The sequence below is a fragment of the Myotis myotis genome, unplaced genomic scaffold, assembly GCF_014108235.1.
Source record: "Myotis myotis isolate mMyoMyo1 unplaced genomic scaffold, mMyoMyo1.p scaffold_m19_p_14, whole genome shotgun sequence".
NCBI lineage: Eukaryota > Metazoa > Chordata > Mammalia > Chiroptera > Vespertilionidae > Myotis > Myotis myotis.
In genome coordinates, this window is record NW_023416318.1 from 12,775,222 (window position 1) to 12,798,658 (window position 23,437).

Sequence of the window (23,437 nt, forward strand, 5' to 3'; positions counted from 1 at the left end):
ATCCAGGACGGAAAGAAACGAGGGAGCAAAGAGACAGATGTTAATACCAATCAGAAGCTGGTACTTCGGAGGGAGTGGGCGGGAACTACTTCACATTTAAGCCAATAAGCATCACACGTGTCCTGTTAGGTGACTGAGCGGCATCCTCTTCGGCCCAATAGATGAATAGGGCGGTGCCCAGCAACCAATAGCTTGGGTTCGGGGGCGGGGTGAGGAGTCAGTGCGCTTTAAGAGGCCACCTGGCGAGTGGTGGGGCGCTCCTCGGCGCTGTGGCTCACGCTCCGGTTCGGGAGGCCGAAGCTGTTCTGGCGGCGGCGACCTCTGAGGCTATCGGAAGAGCCAGCGCGTGGGGTCTGAAGGAGGGGCTTCTGGTCAGCTCAGGTGGGCTCGGGCGCCCGGGCTGCTGGGGCGGGGACCCGCGGGAAGCGCCGCTCTCCAGGTTTCGGGGGCGCCCTGCGCCTCCCTCTCCGCCGCCCTCGGGCTGTGAGGGGCGGCGCGCGCCTGCCCGAGCTCCGGCGGGGAGGGCAAACCGGCAGGTCCCACGTCGCGTCAACTGCGGTGCCCCTTAGCCCCTTGGAGGCGCGGGGGTTCTTCGTCGTTTTTTTCCTGCAAAGGCGCCCTCTCCATCTCCCACCCCCAACTTCCCTGGGCCCCCGCAACCCCCCGCTCACACGGGGACTGACGTCTCTGGCTTGCGAGTCCCTTTCCTCCGAGGCACACGAAGCAGCGCGGCATCCCTTGTCCCCTTCCCCGGGCGGGAAGGCGGGGAGATGCGCATCGAGGCTCCTCCCCCATGCGCGGCCCCCGTGCGGGTGTTGCGTTCCCTCTTCTGCTCCCACCACCCCTTTTACTCCCGCCCCCGTTCTTGATCCCCGAGTTGCGTTAGGGACCTTGGCCGCCTCTCTTCTGCCTTCCCCGCCGCGAGTGAGTCCTTCACCCTCCTCCCACCCTCTAGATTTCACCCCCGTCTCTCATGGAAACTAACATTTTCCGCTGGTCCCTTCCAGGCAGCTGGAAGGTGAGCACCGGAGAAGCAGACGACACTGTCCAGGGAAACTTCACAGAGGGAACTTGAATCGGTTCTGTTAAAGGTAAGCCATTCTTGTCTTACTTACAAATAGCTTTGGGTCGTTAATGTCCTCTCTAGAATCTTCCTCCCAATACGGTTGTTTGGGTGATCATTTCTGAAAACGCAGGAGAGAAGGATTTACCGGCAGCGAGAAATTTAAAATGTGTTATTATTATTATTTTTTTTAAGTAGAGAGAATTGGATTGCATTTTAAACAGCTTAACTGGGGTGGCAGAGAGTTTGCAGTGCGAGGGCCTGACCACTCTAGTTGATCGTAAATTATAGAACTTACTTGAGCACAGTGTGCTTTGATCACGCCCACCCTATGGATGATAATAGCGTTGAAACTGTTTTTAAAATAACATTCTCTATTCCACTTTCACGAGAATTTGTATTCACCTTCATAGTGTATCCTTTTGGGTTTCAATAGTGTTGATTGTAGCCATATGTTCTAGATGATAGTACAAACTACTAGTATGTTGTGCCTAAATAAAATTATGCTAAGTATTTTATGGGGGAAAAGTAACTCACCACACTTAGATTTGATTGAGACTTTAGAGTTTTAAAAATACTAACCTAGGTATTGCAGGGTTTTGTTTTGGGAGATGCAGGAAATTGAAGTGCTTGGAAAAGTCTGATGGCACCTTGGGCTGTGCATGTCTGAGAGAGAGTGCATGTGGAAGAGAGAAAATACACGTGTACAAAACCTTGCAGATTCTAACCGTGCTTAGTGTCATGGCTTCACATAAATTGGAATTGTTTTTCCTAGTTCTCAGTGGTGACTGTAAGCAGTGAATTTAATCATGTCCACACTGTTTTGGTCAGAACTTGGCACGTTTTTGTGAAAAATTCTTACTGTTTTTCTTACTCTATTTGTAACATCTGTATCAGTGTGCTTCCCTGTATTTTGCTATGGTAAGACTGTATCTTGTATGTAGAGAAGGAAGTCTAGTAGAGTGAGTTAAAAGGGATCTTTACTATGAAGAGGCATCATTGTTTGATGGACCATATGTTTGAGCCCTATTAATAAATCGCACTAAAAAGAGGAAGATCTTAAAGCTATTTCAACAAATGCCCAGGTGTTTAGAACAATAAAAAGAATTTCTGACAGAATTACTAGCAGTCAAAAAAGAAACGTCCTGGACAAATAACAAGCTTATGGGTGGGTCGCTATTGTGAGTTAGTATATAAGGCTGCAGTTGAAAACCAAAGTTATATTTGTCCTGTCTTTTCATGTGGATTTGTACTTATAAATTACTTGTTTGCAGATTTAAGGGACTATAGTTATGTAGTTATGATTTCTTCGTAGAGGTCTTGCCTTTAAGGAGTTCACAATTTAATGGAAGACCTGTACGCTAAGAATGAAAGGTAGAGGAAGTGCTGCAGGACAGGATGTGAACAGGACCCGGACAAGCACTGTGGCCCCTGCCACGTCCACTGCTCTGGACGTGCTGAAGTGCCGTTTTCCTGGACCTCATGTTTATTTCACACACCTTGGCTTCTCTCTGTAGGCGCTGTTCTCTCCTCTGGAAGGCCTTTTCCACAGTCTCTGTGCCTGATGAGGTTCTATTTTAGAATCTTCTTGAAGTTTGCCACTGACCTCTACTCCATCCAAATAATTGTTTTTTAATCTCTTTCTGTTCGTTTGTTATAAATAATGACGGTAGATTCACATTATTCACAGTGATTATGGTCTATAAAGTCACCTAGGTCACTAAATTAGCAAATAATGAACCATTGTTCTCGGGGAAAATAATCTTAAATACTAAATACAACTCATCCTGGTAGATTCTGTTTTCTTATTTTTACTCTTTTTTTTTAAATTTTTTTTTTTTTATGTTTTCTTATTTTTAAAAAGAGAAAATGAGGTTCAGAAGTGTTAAGTGACTTCCCTGAGGCCACCCCCTAACAGGTGGCAGAGTTAGGATTCAAACCCTGTCCTACTGGCTCCCGGCAAAGCTCCTTGCACTGCACTGCCCCCTACCGTCTGTGTCCTTTAGTCATCTCAGTATGAGAGCTGAAAGAAGGCAGAGAGCACTGCCTGTTCTGCCGTAGCTGGAAATTTTTGCCATTCTGTGCATGTCTGTAAATGACCGAGAAAGTGCCATTGATTTTAGGATTACAAATAAATTTTAGCAAGTAGGTGAATTCTTAAATATAGGATCCACAAATAATGAGGATCAACTGTACTTGAAAATGATCCCTGGAGTCTCCTTCCTGTTAGCCCTCCTCCCTAAGTCCCCCCTCCCCCCTGTCCACTGTAGATTCCTTAGCTTCTTTGAGAGTTCATTCACTTATTCTTTTATTCAACAGTTTTTTATTAAGCATTTACTGTAAGTCAGGGTCTGGTCTAGACTGTGAATAAACTAGAGATGAAGCTCCTGCCCTTATAGGTGTGTTATTTAAGTAAGAGGGACAGATAGCTAGCAGTCTGGAGCTCAGGGGAGAGGTCCAGGTTGGAATTATAGATTAACTTGACCACAGTGAAACCTGTTGTGCCCCCTCCCACTTCACATCCCTTAGAATACTGACTGACAGGACATTTCTGTTCTACTCTGTGCATAACACTTCCTTTTGAGCCAAGCCACGTCCTAGATTATTTCCTCCTCCAAGTTCAATCTGTCCTTAGTTAGGACTCTGAGTCCTGGTCCAGTCTTTTATGGTCAAAGAAGTAGGATTGGCCCAGTCAGTGTGGTTTAGTGGTTGAGCATCAACCTGTGAACCCGAAGGTCACGGTTCAATTCCCAGTCAGGTCACATGCCCGGGTTTCAGGCTGGAACCCCAGTGGGGGGAGTGCAGGAGGAAGCCGATTGATGATTCTATATCATCATTGATGTTTCTTTCTATCTCCCCTTCTCCCTTCCTTTTTGAAAACAATAAAATTATATCTTAAAAAATAAAAAGAAGAAGTAGGATTGGTTTCATGCATTATCTGTCCCACAGATTATAGAATATACAAAAGAACCCCTTGGAGACAGTTTCTTCAGAAGACAGTTAAGACTATAGGAGTCCTTAGAGTTTCTTGAATGTCTGTCCAATTCAAATACCTATCACGTGATCATAGATAATGTTCAATAAAGCACCTAACAAAGTAACTGACACATGCCACAGTATTCCATAAATCTTCCTTCTGGTGTTGCATGTAATATAGTGCAGTTATTTGTTCATATGGCTGTCTTCCTTCCTAGACTGAGCTCTAGGAGGCAGGATCCACATCTTCATTCTTCTATCCTTGGCACTTAGTTCAGTGCCTGTTATATAGTAATAGAGGCACAAGTGTATGACTTGAGGAATTTCTAACTCTTTCTGAAAGGATGGGAATATATGAAGGTTTCCTAGAGAAGGTAGTTCGTAAGCTCTTTCATAAAGGATAAATAGGAATGTCTTCCAAGTGAATAAAAGTTGAGACAGCATGCTAAGTACGGACCAGCATGTGCAAAGGCACAGAGATATGAAAAGATAATAAGGTTGGTTACTGAACATTCCTAGTTGATTAAAAAAAACAAAACACGAAAAGCAGCAAACGGAAATCACTTGAGGAAATAACTATGAATGGGCTTAGCTAGAGGGCATGTCACAACTGAGTTAACCATGACCGCAGCTGCTCAGCTATGAATGTAAGTTTTAGGGAGAAACTTTCTCAAGTAGTTGGCAGGGTATCAGTAACAGTTTAGGAATACAAGTATTGAATTCTGGGAACTATTACACTGCAGTGAAATTATTTACTTCATCATGAAACTTACATGTGTTCTATACTTTTCAGGGTTCTCAAAATATAATCAAACTTTATTCTGAAAGAGCTCACAAGCTAACAAGGAGAAAGATGGATGAACTGATTTATCATATGATAAGTGAGGTAATCTATAGATATAAAAGGCTAATATGCAAAGTGTCCCCTCGGGAGTTTAACCAGGAGACCAGGAGTTTGATCGTTTGCTATGATGTGTGCTGACCACCAGGGGGTGGCGCGGAACATGGCAAACCACCAGCAGCAGCGGGGGAGTGCTGAGGGAGCAAGGGAAGGAGGAGGCAGGGAGGTGGAGAGCAGGTAACCTGATTGGCATTGATCGCAGGCCAGGCCTAGGGACCCTACCCGTGCATGAATTTCATGCACTGGGCTTCTAGTATATGAATAAAATGCTGTCTAAATAAGGAAAAAGGAATAGTAATATAGGAAGTGCTGGGGGAAAATTCTTCAAATGAGGTGATAATTGAGCTAGGCATTGGTAGGTGAAGAGGAAGGAGTTCACTAAACTGAAATTAGGGATTCTTTAAAGAATTAATATTTTGTGGTAGGAGAGCTTTAAGAATTACCCATTTTTGCTATCTGTTGTGGGTTTTACTTAATAGTTACACTTATTCAAACAGTTTTTATAAACACAAAATGTGAATAGTTATAATAGAAGAATTTTGTGTCAAAATAAACTTGTTTAACCAAAGGTTTCTGTAATGCTGGACTTCTCTAGAGCCTTTATTATATTATTGTCATGGTGAGTTGTGGATCTCCAAAAGGGGTACATTACATTTACCCATGGCTTCTCCTCCCTCCTCCTACCTCTCCCACCCCTGTAGCATACCTAAACATCTTTTTGAACAGTATTATATGAGACACTAGAGCAGTGATGGCGAACCTTTTGAGCTCAGCGTGTCAGCATTTTGAAAAACCCTAACTTAACTCTGGTACTGTGTCACGTATAGAAATTTTTTGATATTTGCAACCATAGTAAAACAAAGGCTTATATTTTTTATATTTATTTTACATATTTAAATGCCATTTAACAAAGAAAAATCAACCAAAAAAATGAGTTCGCGTGTCACCTCTGACACGCGCGTCATAGGTTTGCCATCACTGCACTAGAGGCCCAGTGCACGAATTCATGCACCAGTGGTGTCCCTCAGCCTGGTCTGCAGGGTTGGGTCGAAATCGGCTCTTCGACATCCCCCGAGGGGTCCCAGATTGCGAGAGGGCACAGGCCAGGTCGGAGGACCCCACTGGTGCACAATTGGGGCTGGGGAGGGATGCGTGAGGGGCGTGTCCAGCTCGGCTCACTCAGTCCCCATGGGCCAGACCCCAGCAGCAAGCTCACCTACCAGTCGGAGCGTCTTCCCCCTGGTGGTCAGTGCAAGTCATAGCGAGCAGTTGAGTGGCCTTAGCATATCATTAGCATATTACGCTTTGGTTGAATGGACAACCGGACACTTAGCCTATTAGGCTTTTATTCTATAGGATAGTTTGAGGAATGATGCATTAAAATATATTTTTACCAAACCATGATTTACTAGTATTAGTGCTCTCCATGTGCATTATAAAATAATCTGTATAATCTTATAGGAAAGGAGAGACATTTGAAGAGAAAAAATATATTCTAACCAAGTCATCATCTTGGTCCATAAGTTCCAAGTTTTTAAAAAGTTATATAAACACACAGCCCCTCATTGAAAAGTATGGCTTATTCATATTTTGAAATTCCATTGGTGATACCCTGGGGTGTTGCAAAACCAGAATAGAAGTCAATGCTGGGGCAAAGGCAAAGGTCGTCTTGAAAGTGAGAATCTTCCAACTTGAGAGGATGCTGCTTTTTTTTATGCATTCATATTGGGTCATATTAGACATATATTTTGCCAATTAGGTATTTTATTTAGGAGCATACTGAAAATCCACACCTTCTTCTGACTCTGGATATTTGGGGGTTGCATGCCAATGTTCTCCTTTCAGTAAATTTGATTATATGAGCATTAGGGACTGAGTCCTTATACTATGTAATTTGAACTCCTCTGTCAATTGTGTGATTAACTCCCGAGGAATTGTTAAAATTAAGGAAGCAGCCCCAGCCAGTTTGGCTCAGTGGATAGAGCATCAGCTTGCTGAGCAATGGGTCCCGGTTCAATTCCAGTCAAGGGCACATACCTTGGTTGCAGGCTCCTCCCGGCCCTGGTCAGGGCTCGTGCAGGAGGCAAATCAATGTATTTCTCTCACATTGATGTTTTTCTCTGCCTTTTCCTCTCTCCTCCACTCTCCCTAAAAATCAATGGAAAAATATCCTCTTGGGTGAGGATTAATAAAATTAAGGAAGCAATAATCATGTTTTTGATAGCTCACTGAATTTGAAGTCAGAAGATCTGGGTTTGCCGAACTGGTTTGGCTCAATGGATAGAGCGTCGGCCTGCGGACTCAAGGGTCCCGGGTTCGATTCCGGTCAAGGGCATGTACCCTGGTTGCAGGCACATCCCCAATGGGGAGCGTGCAGGAGGCAGCTGATCGATCTCTCTCATGGATGTTTCTAACTCTCTATCCCTCTCCCTTCTTCTCTGTAAAAAATCAATAAAATATATTAAAAAAAAAAAAAAAAAAGAAGATCTGGGTTTGAAATTTGTCTTTGCCAGTCTTCTATTTGAATGACCTTGGGCAAAACTACCTAACCATCAGTTACCTCCATTTCCCTTTTGATTTTTTGTTTGTTTGTTTAATATATTTTTATTGATTTCAGAGAGGAACGGAGAGAGAGAGAGAGAGAGAGAGAAACATCAATGATGAGAGAGAATCATTGATGAACTGCCTTTTGCACGCTCTCCACTGGAGATCAAGCCCACAACCCAGGCATGTGTGTGCCCTGACCAGGAATTGAGCCGCAACCTCCTTGTTCACAGGTCAACACACAACCACTCAGCCATGCCAGCTGGGCTTTATATTTCTCAAATTTTAGACCATTTTGCATTTCTGGACTGAGCCTATTTAATCAAAGTGGTTTTATTTTTAAATAAATTGTTTGATTTTATTTGCTCATGCTTTATTTGAACTTACATGTTTGTAGCATAAAAATAGGTCTATAATTTTCTTTTGTGGTATTTTTGTTATTTTTAATGTGTTGAGTTACCTATATACTAACCATTAGAATACTCTTTTCATGTCTCTGTGCTCTGGAACAGTTGCATGGGAATAGCCTGCTTTTTGAAAGTAGGTGCTGTGTGGACTACAGACTGGTTTTGCCTAACATTGAAAATGTCATTATTTCAGGGATAGTGAGTTTGAACATAGAGATTTTAGTGTAAATGGGAGCAGAACCGAATGTAAATATCCAGTGAGAGCTGACGTTAGTGTGATAGTGGTGTCTTTTTATTACTGAGGCTAGTACTGTGGCAGTATACTCACTATTTGAGAGTTTATAGGACCTTTGTTTTAATATTGAACAGATATAACTCTTTAGATCTGCAGTCTTGAAGATATGTAATGTGCCTACCAGGGGTCTGCTTTATTTTCACTGAAAGCAAGAAGTTATGCAGTGAAACTTCGCCGTGCTAGAAGCTTATGGAGAATGGGATCTTTTGATCTAATTGTATTAACTTAGAAGTATAGAGGTGAACAAAATCCTAAACTTTAGCACCCTGTCGAATGCAGTTTTAAGGTAGAGCAAATAATTCCACTTTACTTCTCTAGTAAGTTTGATATATTAAGACCTAGTTGATTAGAAATTATAGAATCCCTAGTGTCGGAGGCTCACTTTATAAAGATCCTTTTTTAGGATTTTAGATGTATGACAATGTATTGTATATAATCAGGCTGGGTGGGAACTGATGCCGAAGTATACATTTCAGATGAAATCTCTTATTGCAGCTTGTTTTCTTATTTAACTCATAAACATAAAACACATTGGCTTGAGGGTGGGAGTTGTGAGGAGATTGTTTTTTAATTGGACGTCTTCATTTCATATTAAGATAGAATATACAATACCCCTGGCTTTGGACCTACTTGCTGTATACCAGTGATTCTCAAACTTGAGTTTGTTTTAGAATCACCTGGAGTTCTTACTGCAACACAGATTTCTAGGTTCAAACGCAAATTTCAACAGGTATAGGTTGGGGGCCTGGGAATTTGCATTTCTAATAAGTTCCCATCTAAGGTGATACTGATGCTGCTGGGACAGGGACTGTATGTTGAGAACCACTGCTGTATACTAACTGTAATACTAGAAATCTGGTTCTAGATGAAAGTTGAATTTGGTGTGGGAGTATTGCATAGGTTATGGTGCAAATCATGAAAGACCAACTTTCTGCTCCCAGCATAGTGTTGCATTCAGTTAATTAGTAATACACAGTGACACAACACAATTCTCTTTTCATGATTGTCTTAGTCAAATGTCAGGTGAGAACATGTTTCATTTACATGGCTTAGAGACAAGAGGACACTGGTCAGATAGAATTTTGTGATTAATCCCATGAAAATAGGGGTTATTTATATGTCCCTTTTATCCATCACTTACTATTTAGCCTTGCTTTAGAAGGGTCCAGTAATATTTTTTAATGTCAGAGAACTTTGAGTGCTTATTAAATTGAAAGTTTTGTGTGCATTTTAAAGATTTTTTTGAGATTTTTAAAAACTAACCTAAGAGAATAAGAGAAACTTTAAAAGAAAGAAATCACTGGAATTATCTTATTGGAATGTTGGAGAATAGAGTCTGCTGCATAAAACATCAGATTTTTGTTTTAATGATTTGTCATTGCATTGTTTGAGGTAATACTAGTAATTCTTATAATCCCTCTGCAGATGAAAAATGAAGGCCAAAATCATAGACCTGGCATAAAGCTGGACACAGGAGACAGTTATGAAGGAATTGATAGATATACACACATATGTACATATTTAACACACATATTTTTTAATTGTTTTATTTTTTGTTTTAAATAAAGACAAAGATACCTCTTCTGAACTTAGGCATCATGTAGAAGCTTCAAGTTGAAGAGAAAGCAAACTCTGGAAGCCACACCTTTTCATAGAGGAGATTAGCTTCAACAAGTTTTTCTCGATTGTCTGCTACCTAATTTCTGTTGTTCTAGCAGCCTCACTTTTCAAGTTGATCAGCTGGTCCACACTGACTATTGAAGGAATAGCTGGTATTGCAGACAGTGGGTTGTGCAGACTCCCTACTTGGAAACATTCCTGTTTTGTTCCCCTTTCCCCTCAGACAAGACTTGGGGCAAGGAAAAGAAGAGTAGAACTAGACCCTACAGACTAGACCAGTGCTTCTGAAGCTTGGCTGCATATCACAAATAATTTCTAAGAGTGATTAGATCAGAGATACTCAATCTTTAGGATTTCACAGGCCAGTAAATTTCCAAAAATATTTTGAGGACAACTAGGATTACAATTTTTTAAAGTAAGGGATTGTAAAAACATTCTAATTAATATCATTTTATAAAAGGATATTTTAACACCAAAAAACATAAGAAAGCCTTAATTCAGTACAAAATAAATTTAACTTTATGAAGAACACTATGTAGTTCTAATTTTTATTTTTTATTTTTTTAACACGTTAAGCACCAAGCCTGTTTTGTCTTCCTTTCCATTTAGCCTGCGATATCCAATTTCACCAATATGCTGGCGGCCGGAGACTGATGAGGTCCAAACAGAAAGTATAGTGCCAGTCACCGGTGACTGACATGGCGCTTAACATGTTAATCCTCACCTGATGATATGTTCATGGATTTTTAGAGAGAGAGGAAGGGAGAGAGAAACAGTGATGTGAGAGAGAAATAGTGATCAGCTGCTTCTTATGCACACCTCTACCCAGGATTGAATCCACAACCTTTTGGTGTATGGGATGATGCTGGCCAGGGCAGCATTTTTCTTCAGCCTTGTTCCTCTATGCCCTTAGCAATATTTAAGAAAAATCAAGAGTTTTATAGCATAGCCATTCTGGAACTAAAGTGGGGCAAGTATGAGAGTAGGGCAGTGGCTAAGAGCATGAACTTTGGGGACATAAGGGACTGCTCTTACTAAACTCAACAGAGACCTCTAAGGTCCTAAATTCTATGGACACTCCTCAGCCTTCCTCTTGACCTTTCAGCAGCCTTCAACTCACCCCTGTACTGGGTATATTAATTTCTTGTGGCTGCTATTACAAATTACCACAAACTGGTGGCTTAAAACAACATAAACTTACTCTATGTCAGTTCTGGAGGCCAGAAGTCAAAACTCAAGGTGTGTCTAGACCTCTAGAGGCTGTGGGAGAAGGAAAATCTGTTCTTTGCCCCTTCAACTGTTGTGGCCATAGGCATTCCTTGACTTGTGGTCACTTTACTCCAATCTCTGCCTCCATGATCACATTTCCTCCTCTTCTCTCTGTCTCAAATCTCCCTCTGCTTTTCTCTTATAAGGACACTTATTATTGGACTTAGGGCCTGTTGGGATAATCCAGGATGATTTACTTATCTCAAGATCTTTAATTTAGTTACATCTGCAAAGACCCCTATTCAGCCCAACCTCTCCAGTTCTTGATGCATGTAGACAACCTACTTAACATCACCACTTGAATGTGACAGAGGCATTAAAAATTTAACATGTCCAAAATTGAACTCATCACCCTTCTTACCCCCACTACCTATTACCACCCAGGGAAAGTGTGCTCTTCTCACAGCGTTTCTTAGCTCAGTGAATGGCATTACCATGCCAAAATTATCCGTGATGTTTTTCTCATCCTGTCTCCCCACTTCAGTTCATCACCACCAACAACCAAAAATAGTTTTGGAATCTTCCCACTCCCTTCTTACTGCCACTATCTTAGTCTAAGCAGCCATTATTATTATTTTCATCTGAATTAGCACATTACCTGCCTTACTGGTCTCCCTTTATTCACTCTCTGTGCAGTCCATTTTCCATATGGCAGCCTGAATTGTGTCCAAATATAAATGGAAATTTTGTTGCTATGCTGGCTGTCTAGAACTTTTTTTTAAATGGCTTTCATTGCTTTAGGATGAAATCCAAAATCCTTCATTAGCCTCTAATTTCGTGCATGAGCTGGCCTTGTCTGCCTATGCATCTTCATCCCTCTTCCTTGCCCTTCTCCCCCTGGTTCTCCTTTGATGCTCCAACTATATGCATACCTATCTCCCTTTAGTTTCTCTTTTAGTTCTTTCCTGCCTCTGAGACTTCGCACATACTTCTTCCTCTTCTCCCTATTTCTGGCTGATTTACGTTCTTTAGGTATCAGTGTGTTGCTTACTCAGGGAAACCTTTTCTAACCACCCCCCACTCCTGGCCTTAATTGGATCCCTCTGTTGTTAGTTTTCTAATAGTCCCTCTTTTCCTTTTATAACAGGGATCATAATTATTATTAATTGTTTGCTTGTCTCCCGAGAGAATGTAAATACTACCAGGGCAAGGACTGTACAGCCTGTCAAAGCACTACAGCATAATTGGCTGGGGTAAACAGGCACTCAGACATTAACGAGTGAGTGCATCTAGATATAACTAAGAATGGACAAAACCTGAATCTAGTAGCAGTGTATATGAAGTAAAATAAAATGTAAAACTGTTATCCACAATGTTTAACTTTTAAAAAATGGCATTAACCAGACTGAATGAAGTTAACAAAACTGCAGGAAACAGAATAGTAGAGACTAGTTTTTATATCCATTGCTCAGTAGACTTTTTTCCCCAGGTGATTCAGTCGAAAGTCCCAAATCTCATTTAGGTTCTAAGAATAGCTAGTTTTTGCTGTGAACATGTTGGATCTGAAAGTTTGTGGGTGTTTAAAGTGTTGCACGGATGAAACAGGTATTCTAGAAATATCCTAGATACATGAAAAGCCTAAAGTTCCTTATGGCTGAGAACCAAACCCCTTTTTTCAAGCCCTTTTAGGCTTGAATCCTTGACCATAGTAGAATTCTAAGTCAAATGCTTGGCAGGCCTTTGCACCTCTATTTTGACTAGGAACAGGGTTACATGTTTTCCCATCTTCAGCCAAAATGACAAATGTTATGTTCCATTTTCAGCCTGTTTGCAGTGTATATGAGGGAAAGTGAGGTGGGGAGGGAATAAGTTTCAAGTAGTTCTTAGATTTTATACTGCAATATAGACACAGACTAGACATAAACTCCTTTATCTTCTGTTGGTCTAATTCTAAAGAACTTCTCAAGCAATGACCCACTTCAAATTGCACATTTGCCCTCTCAGTAGATAAGAGAAACAGTGTAGCAGCTGGTAGTTTGTGTGGCAGAGCTAGTTGTCATTGTTTATTGATTACCTGTATTACTTATTTGTTACCATGTAATAACTTCCCCAAAGCTTAGCAGGTTAAAACAACAGGGTCAGGAATCTGCAAGCAGCTTAGCTGGATGCCTCTACCTCTGAGTCTCCCATGAAGTTACAGTCAGGCTGTCAACTGGGACAGCTGTCTCATCTGAAGGCTTGACTGGGGGAAGATGAACTTCTAACTCACTCACATGGTGATAATAGGATTCAGTTCCTGGCCACATGGGCCTCTCCATAGCATAGCTGACCACGTGGAGCCATTCTGATCTGTAATCCTCCTTGTAGAATCAAGCATTTCCCCCATCTTTGGAAGCTTTGGAGTCATTTTCTTTATCCCCACTACACTACAGTATCATAATGATGTGCATTGGAATGGGTGAGGATTGAGGGTCAGGGTAGGATGGTTAGAGAAACACTGCTCTTAGAGGGTGTGCATGGAGGATGGCGAGCTGGAGAGGAGCTGGGAATAGAGGAGAACATTACATTAAACTCTGGAAGCCGGAAAGTCGGACATTACGGGCAGCGATCCTATCTTACCCAGTGTCTTTCCCAAGTTGGAAGGCATTCCTCAAATGCCTTACCTAGGAGTCTCTAGTCTCCAGCAAAGTTCTCCCATTCCCACCTCCTACTAAAGGTCAGGGCAAGGGCGGGGGGAAAAAAAGGACACATATGTAATACCCTTTGTAATACTTTAAGCAATAAAACAATAAAAAAATAAAAAGGTCAGGGGCACATTAAGCACTGTCACCCAGTAAGCCCAAATCCAGTGTTCTTGAACTAACCCAGCAACTCAGTTTGCTTAACCCCTGAATCTGGTACCTTCTTTGTTCCTCCTATAGCAATGTCTGGATGGGTTTTTTAAGTGAGGCAGGACAGCCCTAGCCAGTTTGCTCAGTGGTTAGAGCGTCAGCCTGCAGACTGAAGGGTCCCAGGTTGGATTCCAGTCAAGGGCACATGCCTGGGCTGTGGGCTCGATCCTCAGTGGGGGGCATGCAGGAGACAGCCAATCGATGATTCTCTCACATCATTGTTGTTTTTCTCTCTCCCTCTCCCTTCCTCTCTGAAATCAATAAAAATATATTTTTAAAAAATAAAGTGAGGCAAGACAGGTTATGAGGCAGTCAGACAATAGATGTGAAAGTACTTGATAAATTGCTAAACATTATACAAATTAAATTATTAAGTTGCTGCTATTTAAGAGAAACCAAACTTTCCAATTGTGTGGAAAACACAAGTAGAATGGTATAAAGTGCAAATCGATACTGCGTAGCCAACTGTAAGGAAACCACTTTCCTAGTATTAGCAGCCCCAGCTCTCACTGATTTCAGCTTTGCTAAAATAAAGTGTGTTAATTTGGGGAACGTCTCCATGTGAGATTATGGTAATTTTCCTTTCCATTTCTCATGAACGAGTGCATCCTGCAATTTGCTCTCTGTCTTCCTCCTTGTTCTTGAATTAAGTTATTCTTTTTTCCTCTGCCTTCCCTTTTTCCTTATGGTTGTGTGTACTCAGGATTTATTTTTTGGGCAAAGGCAGATGTTTTAGAAAACTAAACTCTGAGTTCCTATGAATGACTTCCCTATTAATAAGGATAAATCATTGTGTTGGCTGTAAACAGCTGCCAGTGAATCTTTGGAACGATGATGCTGTGCAACCTGCTACCCAGCAAGGATCCGGACCTTTAAGAGTCGCTGTGTTGAGGAATAACCCACTGATACAGAGCAGACTTGCTTCTGTCATTGTTATGCTGCAAATGGAAGTGGTAAAAATAAGGAAATGGTTTTCTCTCTTCTATAGCCTGAGGGAGGGATTTATTATGGAGCTGGATTTGGAATATAAAAGCAGCCTATGTAATGTAGAAACATTGGAAACACTGCGAAGGACAGTAGGGCTTTATTAACATAGAAATGAGGAAAAGCAAATAATGGAGCACCAGACTGTTATTATTGATTTCTTTTGTCTTTATCTAAAATATGTAAAACTGATAATTTCTTACTAGGTGCCTGTTTATACCAACAGTGAACTAAATGGGTTCTGTCTTAAATTGAATACTTTTTAAAAAAATATTTTTTTTATTGAATTCCGAGAGGGAGAGGGAGAGAAAGATAGAAACATCAGTGATGAGAGAGAATCATTGATCTGTTGCCTCCTTCACACCTCTTACTGGGGATCAATCCCGCAACCCGGGCATGTGCCCTGACTGGGACTCGAACTGTGACCTTTTGGTTCATAGGTCAGTGCTCAACCTCTGAGCCATGCTGCTGGGCATAAATGAAATACTTTTTAAACTATCAATAGTTGTTTTACTGGCTATTCTTTATTCTTCACAGTTCTACCTAATGTCCATAACAGGTTAGAAAATTGCAAATATTTTAAAGGGGAGTAAGCAATAATTTTTTAGCGTACACAGAAGAAGCAAAGGATTTTTTCATGAATGTTGCCAAGATGGAAATGAATTAGGAAATAATTTGTTAAAGAAACTTAAAGGTGCCCCAAGGGGGATGGGGTGTGGATGGTATTTAAACGGATGGTATTTAAATAGAATGGGAAAGTAATGATTCCTGAGTAATGATTCACCAATATTTATGGAGTACTTAATATTCAGATGAGTTACAAAACTTATAAACCTCCATCAAGCTATAGAGCAGTGGTTCTCAACCTTCCTAATGCCGCGACCCTTTAATACAGTTCCTCATGTTGTGGTGACCCCCAATTTCATTGTTACAAATTGAACATAAGTAAAGCATAGTGATTAATCACAAAAACAATATGTAATTATATATGTGTTTTCCGATGGTCTTAGGCGACCCCTGTGAAAGGGTCGTTCGACCCCCAAAGGGGTCGCGACCCACAGGTTGAGAACCACTGCCATAGACAAATATTAAGGCCAGCAAAACGGCTACCAAAATTAAGCAAATCAAATATTTGTACTTATAAATTATTTTATGAAAAATTAAAATTATAAAAATAATAAACGTTCTTCAAAAGATAAGGAAAAGATATATACCCTGATAGAAAAATGGGCAAAGTACTTAAGCAAAAACATTATAAAACAAGAAATATAAAGGGCCAGTAAGTATATCTCAAAATATTCAGCCTCATTAAAAATTAAAGAACTGTAAATGTAAGTAATAAATTGAGATTGGTAGTGGCTTAAAAAATAATACTCCTGAATGCAGAGGAACAGGCACTTATATACTACTGATGGGAATTTAAATTCTTATGACCATGTGGCAATAAATCAAGAGCCTTAAGAAAACAAATGTAACTTCTAATATAGCAGTTCTATTCCTAGGAGCTATCTTAAGGAAATCATTTTTTTTAAATGAGCCCAAGAAGTTCGTCAAACTTTTATAATACAGAAACATTAAAATACCCCAAAAAACAATATGGCTGTGTTATCATATGGATGAGAAAAAGCAAATGATGGTACATCATGTGTGTGTGTCTGTGTATCTGAATACACTCAGGGGAAGTCAGGGAGGTTATATGCACCACACTGTTAATGATTCTTTACTCTGGTTGGTTGAACAGCTGGTGACCTTAATTTTCTCTTTTTTGCTTATCAATATAATAAACATGTATTTTTTTTGAAATAAGTTCTAAATAAAACCAATCTTGAGAATCAGAATAAGAGACAGTTGCTTACCATGTTTATTAAGAACGCTTTCCTTTACTTATTTAAACTTTAAGGAAGCCATGTGATCATGATTAGGTTCTAAAACCTACAGAGTTTGCCTTGAAAAGATTCATCCTCCTTCTCACTTGCTAGAAAGGCTAACTAACTGTAGACATGGTTGTTGTTGTTTTTCCCCCCTTTTTTATTTATTTATTTATTTATTTATTTATTTATTTATTTTACAAGAGAACAAATCCATTTTATTTATTTATTTATTTTTCAATAAGTGTAAATCCTTGGGGGGTATAGCATTACACAGATTCTATGTCCAGCGGCCTTAGCAGAAAGGTTGCTTTGGAATTTAGCGTGACCCATGCCACTGTTTCCATGAGCACGAGTTACCTTTCCCCAGATTACTCTGGTTTTACTCCATTTGCTACCAGGAGTCACTGTGGTGTTCTTGCTTTGTACACATAAGCACATCTCTTGCCTAGGTAGAATTTAGTTTCATCTCAAGTATAAACACCTTCAATTTTTTGAAAAACATTTTTTTTTATTATTGGTTTCAGAGAGAGAAAAGGAGAAGGAGAGGGAGATAGAAACATCAGTGATGAGAGAGAATCATTGATGCCTCCTGCATGCCCCCCACTAGGGACCAAGCCCACAACCCCGGCATGTACCCTGATTGGGAATCAAACTATGATCTCCTAGTTCATAGGTTGATACTCAACCACTGAGCCACGCAGGCTCAGACTAAACACCTTCAATTTTAAGAAGAGCTGTGTGCTCCCTCTGGTTCTGGAAACCCCACTTATAGTCAGCAAAAATGGCCTTCCAGAGATATTTATTGTTACAGAAGTCCTGTTCCCAGCAGACTCTGTAGACTCCAAGATGGCAGAAAGAAGGCATATTTTTCTTTTAACTCTTAAAGAATTGTACATCTGTATAATTGATAATTATAAGATATTAGTTTTGTAACAGATACAGATTAGCAGTTTGTGTTCATCTGTAGTTAATAACTTGGACTTAGAACTTCAGAAGCTTCTGGGAGAATCTGGATATTATAGGTTTTCATTTCCTTGATTCTTGTAACATTTTACCTTTTCTTTTGTTTCTGTTTAGGTTCTATCATAATGAATGGATCCAGTGTGGCAAATACATCACCCAATGTAAAATCCAAAGAGGACCAGGTGTTAAATGGGCACGATGAGAAAGAAAACCCATTTGCAGAGTACATGTGGATGGAGAATGAAGAGGATTTTAACAGACAGGTAAAGAAAGAAGAGGAAGGACAATGATGTGTGTGACTCAGCAGCTATACTTTATTGTAGTTCTGTTACAAAAGAAATGGGTTCCTCGGCTTTAGAATAACTTAAAAACACGTGGAGGCATAGTCTGAGCTGACCAGGAAACACCTTCAACTGGTAAAAGACCAGGTAGTACTTTGGAGGAAGAGCATGATATTTTTCTGCCACATTAATTAAAAGAGGATCTAGTGCCATGGTGATCTGGTATAGACTTCTGAGAAACAGCAGATTTGTGCAGACAGGCCAGCCTGGCATGCCCCAGTCAAGAACCCAGGGACTGGCAGAATGTGAGCCTGAGATTGGTATGTGTGTAGTAGGGTGGGGGAAGGCTAGACCGCTTCAACAAAGATTCAGCAGTGTCTTCTCTCTGTAACGTTAATAGCCCAAGGTAAGCCATTCCAGGTAGATAGGTGGGACCACATAGTTCCTTCCATGGTGTTGCTTTGCACCTCCAGGGCACTTATCAGCTACTAGTAAATAACTGAAGGAAAATGGGAAGTCTAGCCACTGGGAAAGGGAGAGTCAAAAGCCAAGGCAAGGGATCTCCTTTTCACCAAGTGATGCGAAGTGCTCCCATCCCTTCTGGGGACATCACTTGATAGTTACTGGCCATGTCTAGCACGGAGATGGGAAATACAGTATTAACTGAGCAGCCTGTTGCTGAGAGAAGAAGAAAACAAGCTTTGGGGATACTGTCAGCAGTTTCCACTCCAAGTGGCTCACGGTGTCATGATTTGTGTGAGTAGCATATATATCATGCTTCGGTCACACCCCTGTGTGACCCAGGTAACCGTTTTTGAGGGTTGTGCCTGTGGATAAGGATAAATTTAATAAGGGGAACACTTTTGGGGGGAGTCAGGGCAGATCTTGAACAATTAGGTTAAATCTTGTGGCTTAGAAATATTTTGTAGTTATTGCTAAGTACTTCATAACTTTCTAATTTACTTGAATTATTTAAAAATGTTGCTAACTATAATGTTGAAATACTATTTTTGAGTCTTGCTATCAGTGACTTTTCCTTTGAATTCATGAGGTGTTAACTGTATTGGCTAGTTTGGGTGATGATTTTTGTTTGACTCCTCCCTGGCAGTGGCATGAGTGAGCTGTGAATCTGTCACCAGGCCAGCTGCAGGAGATGGCCAAATGTGAGGCAGGAGGCCTATTAAAGTCACACAGTGTGCAGATTGAACTCTTTCATAAGAATTAATAGTCAATGACTGTAAACAGGTATAAAATATCTGAGATACATATTGCTTTAGTTAGGGCAATCTTTAAGAAATATGGACTTGTTTCAATATTCATAGTATTTTTTTTTTTTTTTATCTTCATCTGAGGACATGCTTTCATTGGTTTTGAGAGAGAGAAGAAGGGAGAGAGAGAGAGAAACATTGATCGACTGCCTCCTGCACATAACCCTGACGGGGGATCAAACCCACAACTTGGGTATGTGCTTGGACCAGGAATCGAACCTGCAGCCTTTTGGTATATGGGATGATACTCCAACCCATTGAGCACACTGGCCAGGGCTTATATTGTTTCTTGTTTTGAAAGAATATTACATTGATGAAATCATTTTCTATTGGTATGTCAAAAAGTGTTCTTTATATTTTTCTGAGGTTCTGAAAGTATTTTTCACCCTTAGGGGCCTCATTACCAGAAAAGTGGGCCAGAAGCTGAGAGTTGGTTTTGACTTACTGTCTGCTGTCCAGGTAGTGGTCTAGTTACATAGCTCCTATACCTTTTTCATAGTTGTAAAATGGGAAATTTAGAGAAAAGTTCCTTCTTAATAAGATTGAGAAAAGAATTTTAAGCTTTAAAAATGATTTTCAGGCCTTAGCTGGTTTACTCAGTGGATAGAGCATCAGCCTGCAGACTGAAGGGTCCCAGGTTTGATTCTGGTCAAGGGCACATACCCGGGTTGCAGGCTCAATCCCCAGTGGGGGGCATGCAGGAGGCAGCCAATCAATGATTCTCTGTCATCACTGATGTTTTTATCTCTCCTTCCCTCTTCCTTCCTCTCTGAAATCAATAAAAAAATATTTTTACAAAAAAAAAAAAGATTTTTGGTAAGTGCCATGTGAATGGAAAATATCTGTGTCACATATTAGAGGTCTTAGATGATCTGTGAAGAATTTCTGCTATTTTGAATAACTATTTCTTTAGTCTTATTGCTAATGGAACTTAACAATTAAAAAATTTATATTCTGTCCAGCCAGTCATTAGAAGCATCTTAATTCTTAGTAGATCTCATGCAAGATCATTCTTAATCTTGGAGTAAACCTCTAACACGAAGAGGTAGATTAAACCTGGAAGGGACGAGTGCCTCTGGGAGGGTGAGTCTGAGCTTGCACTTTTGCTGTCAGGTGGAGGAGGAGCTGCTGGAGCAGGACTTCTTGGACCGGTGCTTCCAGGAGATGCTGGACGAGGAAGACCAAGACTGGTTTATTCCATCACGAGACCTGCCTCAGGCCATGGGACAGTTGCAACAGCAGTTAAATGGACTATCTGTCAGCAATGGTCATGATTCTGAAGATATTTTGGTAAGAGCCATAAGTAGTTCCACATGTGACATAGTGAGAATGTGGGATTTGTAGTCACAGTCTTACTTCCTGGCACTACTACCTTGGGCAAAATCCCTGGAGCCCTCTAAGCCGCTATTCTTCACTTACCTTGGGGGCATTAATAGTTGGGTACATTGAAGATGCATTCACCTGATAAAGCATTGTGAAAACATCAATGTTACAGCATCACCAACTTTCATTTTTCCCAATGGGCTTTTCAAAATAGAATTGGGATTAAGGATAAAAATTTGAACATAGAAAAGGTGTTTTTTTTTTTGTTTTTGTTTTTTAATATATCTTTATTGACTTCAGAGGGGAAGGGAGAGGGAAAGAGAGAAACATCAATGATGAGAGAGAATTATTGACCGGTTGCCTCCTGCACATCCCCTACTGGGGATCGAGCCCACAATCCAGGCATACGCTCTTGACTAGAATCGAACCTGGGACCCTTCAGTCCACAGGCTGATGCTCTTTCCACTGAGCCAAACCAGCTAGGGCAAGATTTGGTTTTAAATTATAATTTGCTGCTGTTCTTTTCTTTTACTGTCCCTCAAATCTGCATTTGTAATTTTGAATGATGCTGTTATAAAAACTTCATTTTGGAAGGAACATATTCATTAGAGGCCATTTTCCACTTAAAATTAGAAGACTGGGTAAATAATTCCCTGCCTTCCATGTTTCCCTATGGAATTCTGAGTGATTTAGTTCTCACACAACTCATGGTCTGAATGATTGTGGCCATAGTTTGCTAAGATTTGGGTATTCACAAGAGAGCAGAGAACCAAAGAGAGTACAGCAAGATAAAGAAAGATACATGTGCATAGGGATTGTGGTAATCAAACTGGTTTGATGGAGTTCGCTGATGTTCATCAGATTAGGGTGCTCAATGAGTTGAATTATTTTTGGAGTCAAACTTATAAGCCCCTAATGAAAGCATCATAAAGGGAGCAGAAATCTGAAGCAGGACGGAGACAGTGCGGTTGGTCAGGGCTTAGTATGTCAGGGGCCACGGAGACCAGCCCAGCAGTAGTGAGCTGAGTTGCAGGAATTCTGTTTTTCTCTCTCTTGAGGCTGAGGGGAAGGCACTGGTAATAATGGAGACAGGGAGAAAATAAGTTTTAAAGTACAGTTTGCCGTGGGATTTATTATCTCTTGGTTCTTATTTCAGAGCAAAAGTAACCTGAACCCGGATGCCAAGGAATTTATTCCAGGAGTGAAGTACTGAGCTGACAGAAACTTTGAGGAGGACTTGTATGTCCCCACATCTGGGGACAGTGCCGCACAAAAAGGCAGAGCTGAAGGGGGGAGGGGGGGGGCGCTAGGGATGCACAGTTGGGGAGGGGAATAGTAGTTTAACTTAACACTGTGACTGGAGTAGCTAAACGTGCTCAGTCTTACTCTACAAGCCTCTGAGTATTTCTCTTTTGTTCTACTGACTTTCCTTTTGAGCAGTTTATTATTATTATTATCATTATTAGGTTTTGCCTTTTTGAGTTAGGGAAATTTTTGCAATCCCGCCCCCCCTTCATCAGGAATGTTCTGCAATGTGTGTTTAAACAGAATAAGCTCAATAAGCTGACCAAGAAAATCTGGGTGTTTACACGAATGCCCTCTCACCCTGCTGTATGCTTGCAAGGGCAGTGAGCACCTAGAAAACTACTGAGTCTTTTAAGCTGGATGGGAAGAGGGATGAGTGGAAGAAGCAGGTGTTTTAAACCAGCCTTTGCAACTATGCGACCCCTGAGGGCTTTCTGCAATGAACTGGGATTACCAATTGCCTGCTGAGCCCATGTCTTCCTGCCTTGAACCTCCATTCAAGAAAACACGGACTTATAAAGTATTGGTTTACAGTAACTCTTTTGATGTTGATGAACGTTGTAAATTCAAGGGGAAAACTGTGATGGTTATTGCCACTTGAGTCATACAGTTACGGTTGGCCTACTCTTAAGCCTGTTTACAGCTACCATCAAACTCATCATTTACAAGGTACAGGAGCACGTAGGTAGATTTGCCTCTTTGTCTTTCATGGTATCTAGTCCCATATTCCTTTTCACCCCCACCCTACTCTGATTTTAAGAAAAGATATTATTACCAAAGGTGTGTGAAAGGCATGCTATGCTGGCCAGCAGCTTCAGCCTGGAGAAGCCATCCTTGAATCCTGTTAGTGTGTCTTAAGTTTATTTTGACAGTTGTTTTTCCCAGCCCATGAAGACTCAGTCCTTTTGGTATATTACTTTCTTGGAAAGGTTTATGCACTTTTATAAGTAAATATATTTTTTAGGACACTAGCAAGAAGCTCAGTTCACAATTTTGATGCTTCTCCCACTTTACAGAATTATGCAAAAGAACTAAAAAAAAAAAAAAAAAAAAAAAAGCCTAGTAGGAGTGAGTCCTACTTGACCCAGGCGGCTGTGTGACCCACGGGGATAGTTTCGGCAGTTATAACATTTTGCTGTTCCTACATGCCCAGCTTTGTAAGTTTTGTAGGTTGGGCCCCTGGGCACATTCCTTTTGTCTTTCCTGCCTGTAAGTCACGGGGCTTTTTTGCTGATACAGGGAACTAAACTGGGTACCAGGTGCTGCCTTTGTGTGACAGAGATGTAGGTGGCAGAGTCAGTTCTAAAAGAGAGTGCGTCAGTTCCTGGCCATTCTCCCAGGATGAGGACTTCCAGGGCCTGGAGGACGGTGGCTTTGTGTGACTGCTCCTGTGTTGTGGATAGACATATCAGGAAAAGATCTTGTAACTTGAAATAAAGTCTGTGCAAAATCAGTATGTGGATGTGGGAGAGAGGTTGGAAGGAAAAGACTAGGATCTGGAAAGCTTAAGAACTTCTCCTTTTTCTTAGGAGTTCC

The 23,437-nt window shown here is 40.9% G+C and overlaps 1 protein-coding gene across 2 annotated transcripts; it reads left to right on the plus strand.

Moving 5' to 3' along the window:
- Positions 1–231: 231 nt before the first annotated feature.
- Positions 232–22,958, plus strand: PAIP2B (poly(A) binding protein interacting protein 2B). Of its 2 annotated transcripts, XM_036334187.1 has the most exons (5): positions 232–381; positions 1,008–1,091; positions 17,839–17,987; positions 20,387–20,563; positions 21,753–22,958. In XM_036334187.1, exons 3-5 carry the CDS (start codon positions 17,850–17,852, stop codon positions 21,807–21,809), a joined length of 372 nt encoding a protein of 123 aa, XP_036190080.1. In that variant the 5' UTR covers positions 232–381; positions 1,008–1,091; positions 17,839–17,849; the 3' UTR covers positions 21,810–22,958. The 2 variants fall into 2 exon arrangements, with proteins under 2 accessions (XP_036190080.1, XP_036190079.1); XM_036334186.1 differs by lacking the exons at positions 232–381; positions 1,008–1,091 and adding an exon at positions 19,666–19,732 and having other exon boundaries at positions 17,851–17,987.
- Positions 22,959–23,437: the final 479 nt, after the last annotated feature.

Bases quoted from the DNA above. Each gene is read 5' to 3' on its own strand.
- PAIP2B (XM_036334186.1), top strand. From the start codon at position 17,914: ATGGGCACGATGAGAAAGAAAACCCATTTGCAGAGTACATGTGGATGG. The intron at 17,988-19,665 runs GTAAAGAAAGAA...TTTCACCCTTAG, and splicing joins AAGAGGATTTTAACAGACAG to GGGCCTCATTACCAGAAAAG. The intron at 20,564-21,752 runs GTAAGAGCCATA...TTCTTATTTCAG, and splicing joins ATGATTCTGAAGATATTTTG to AGCAAAAGTAACCTGAACCC.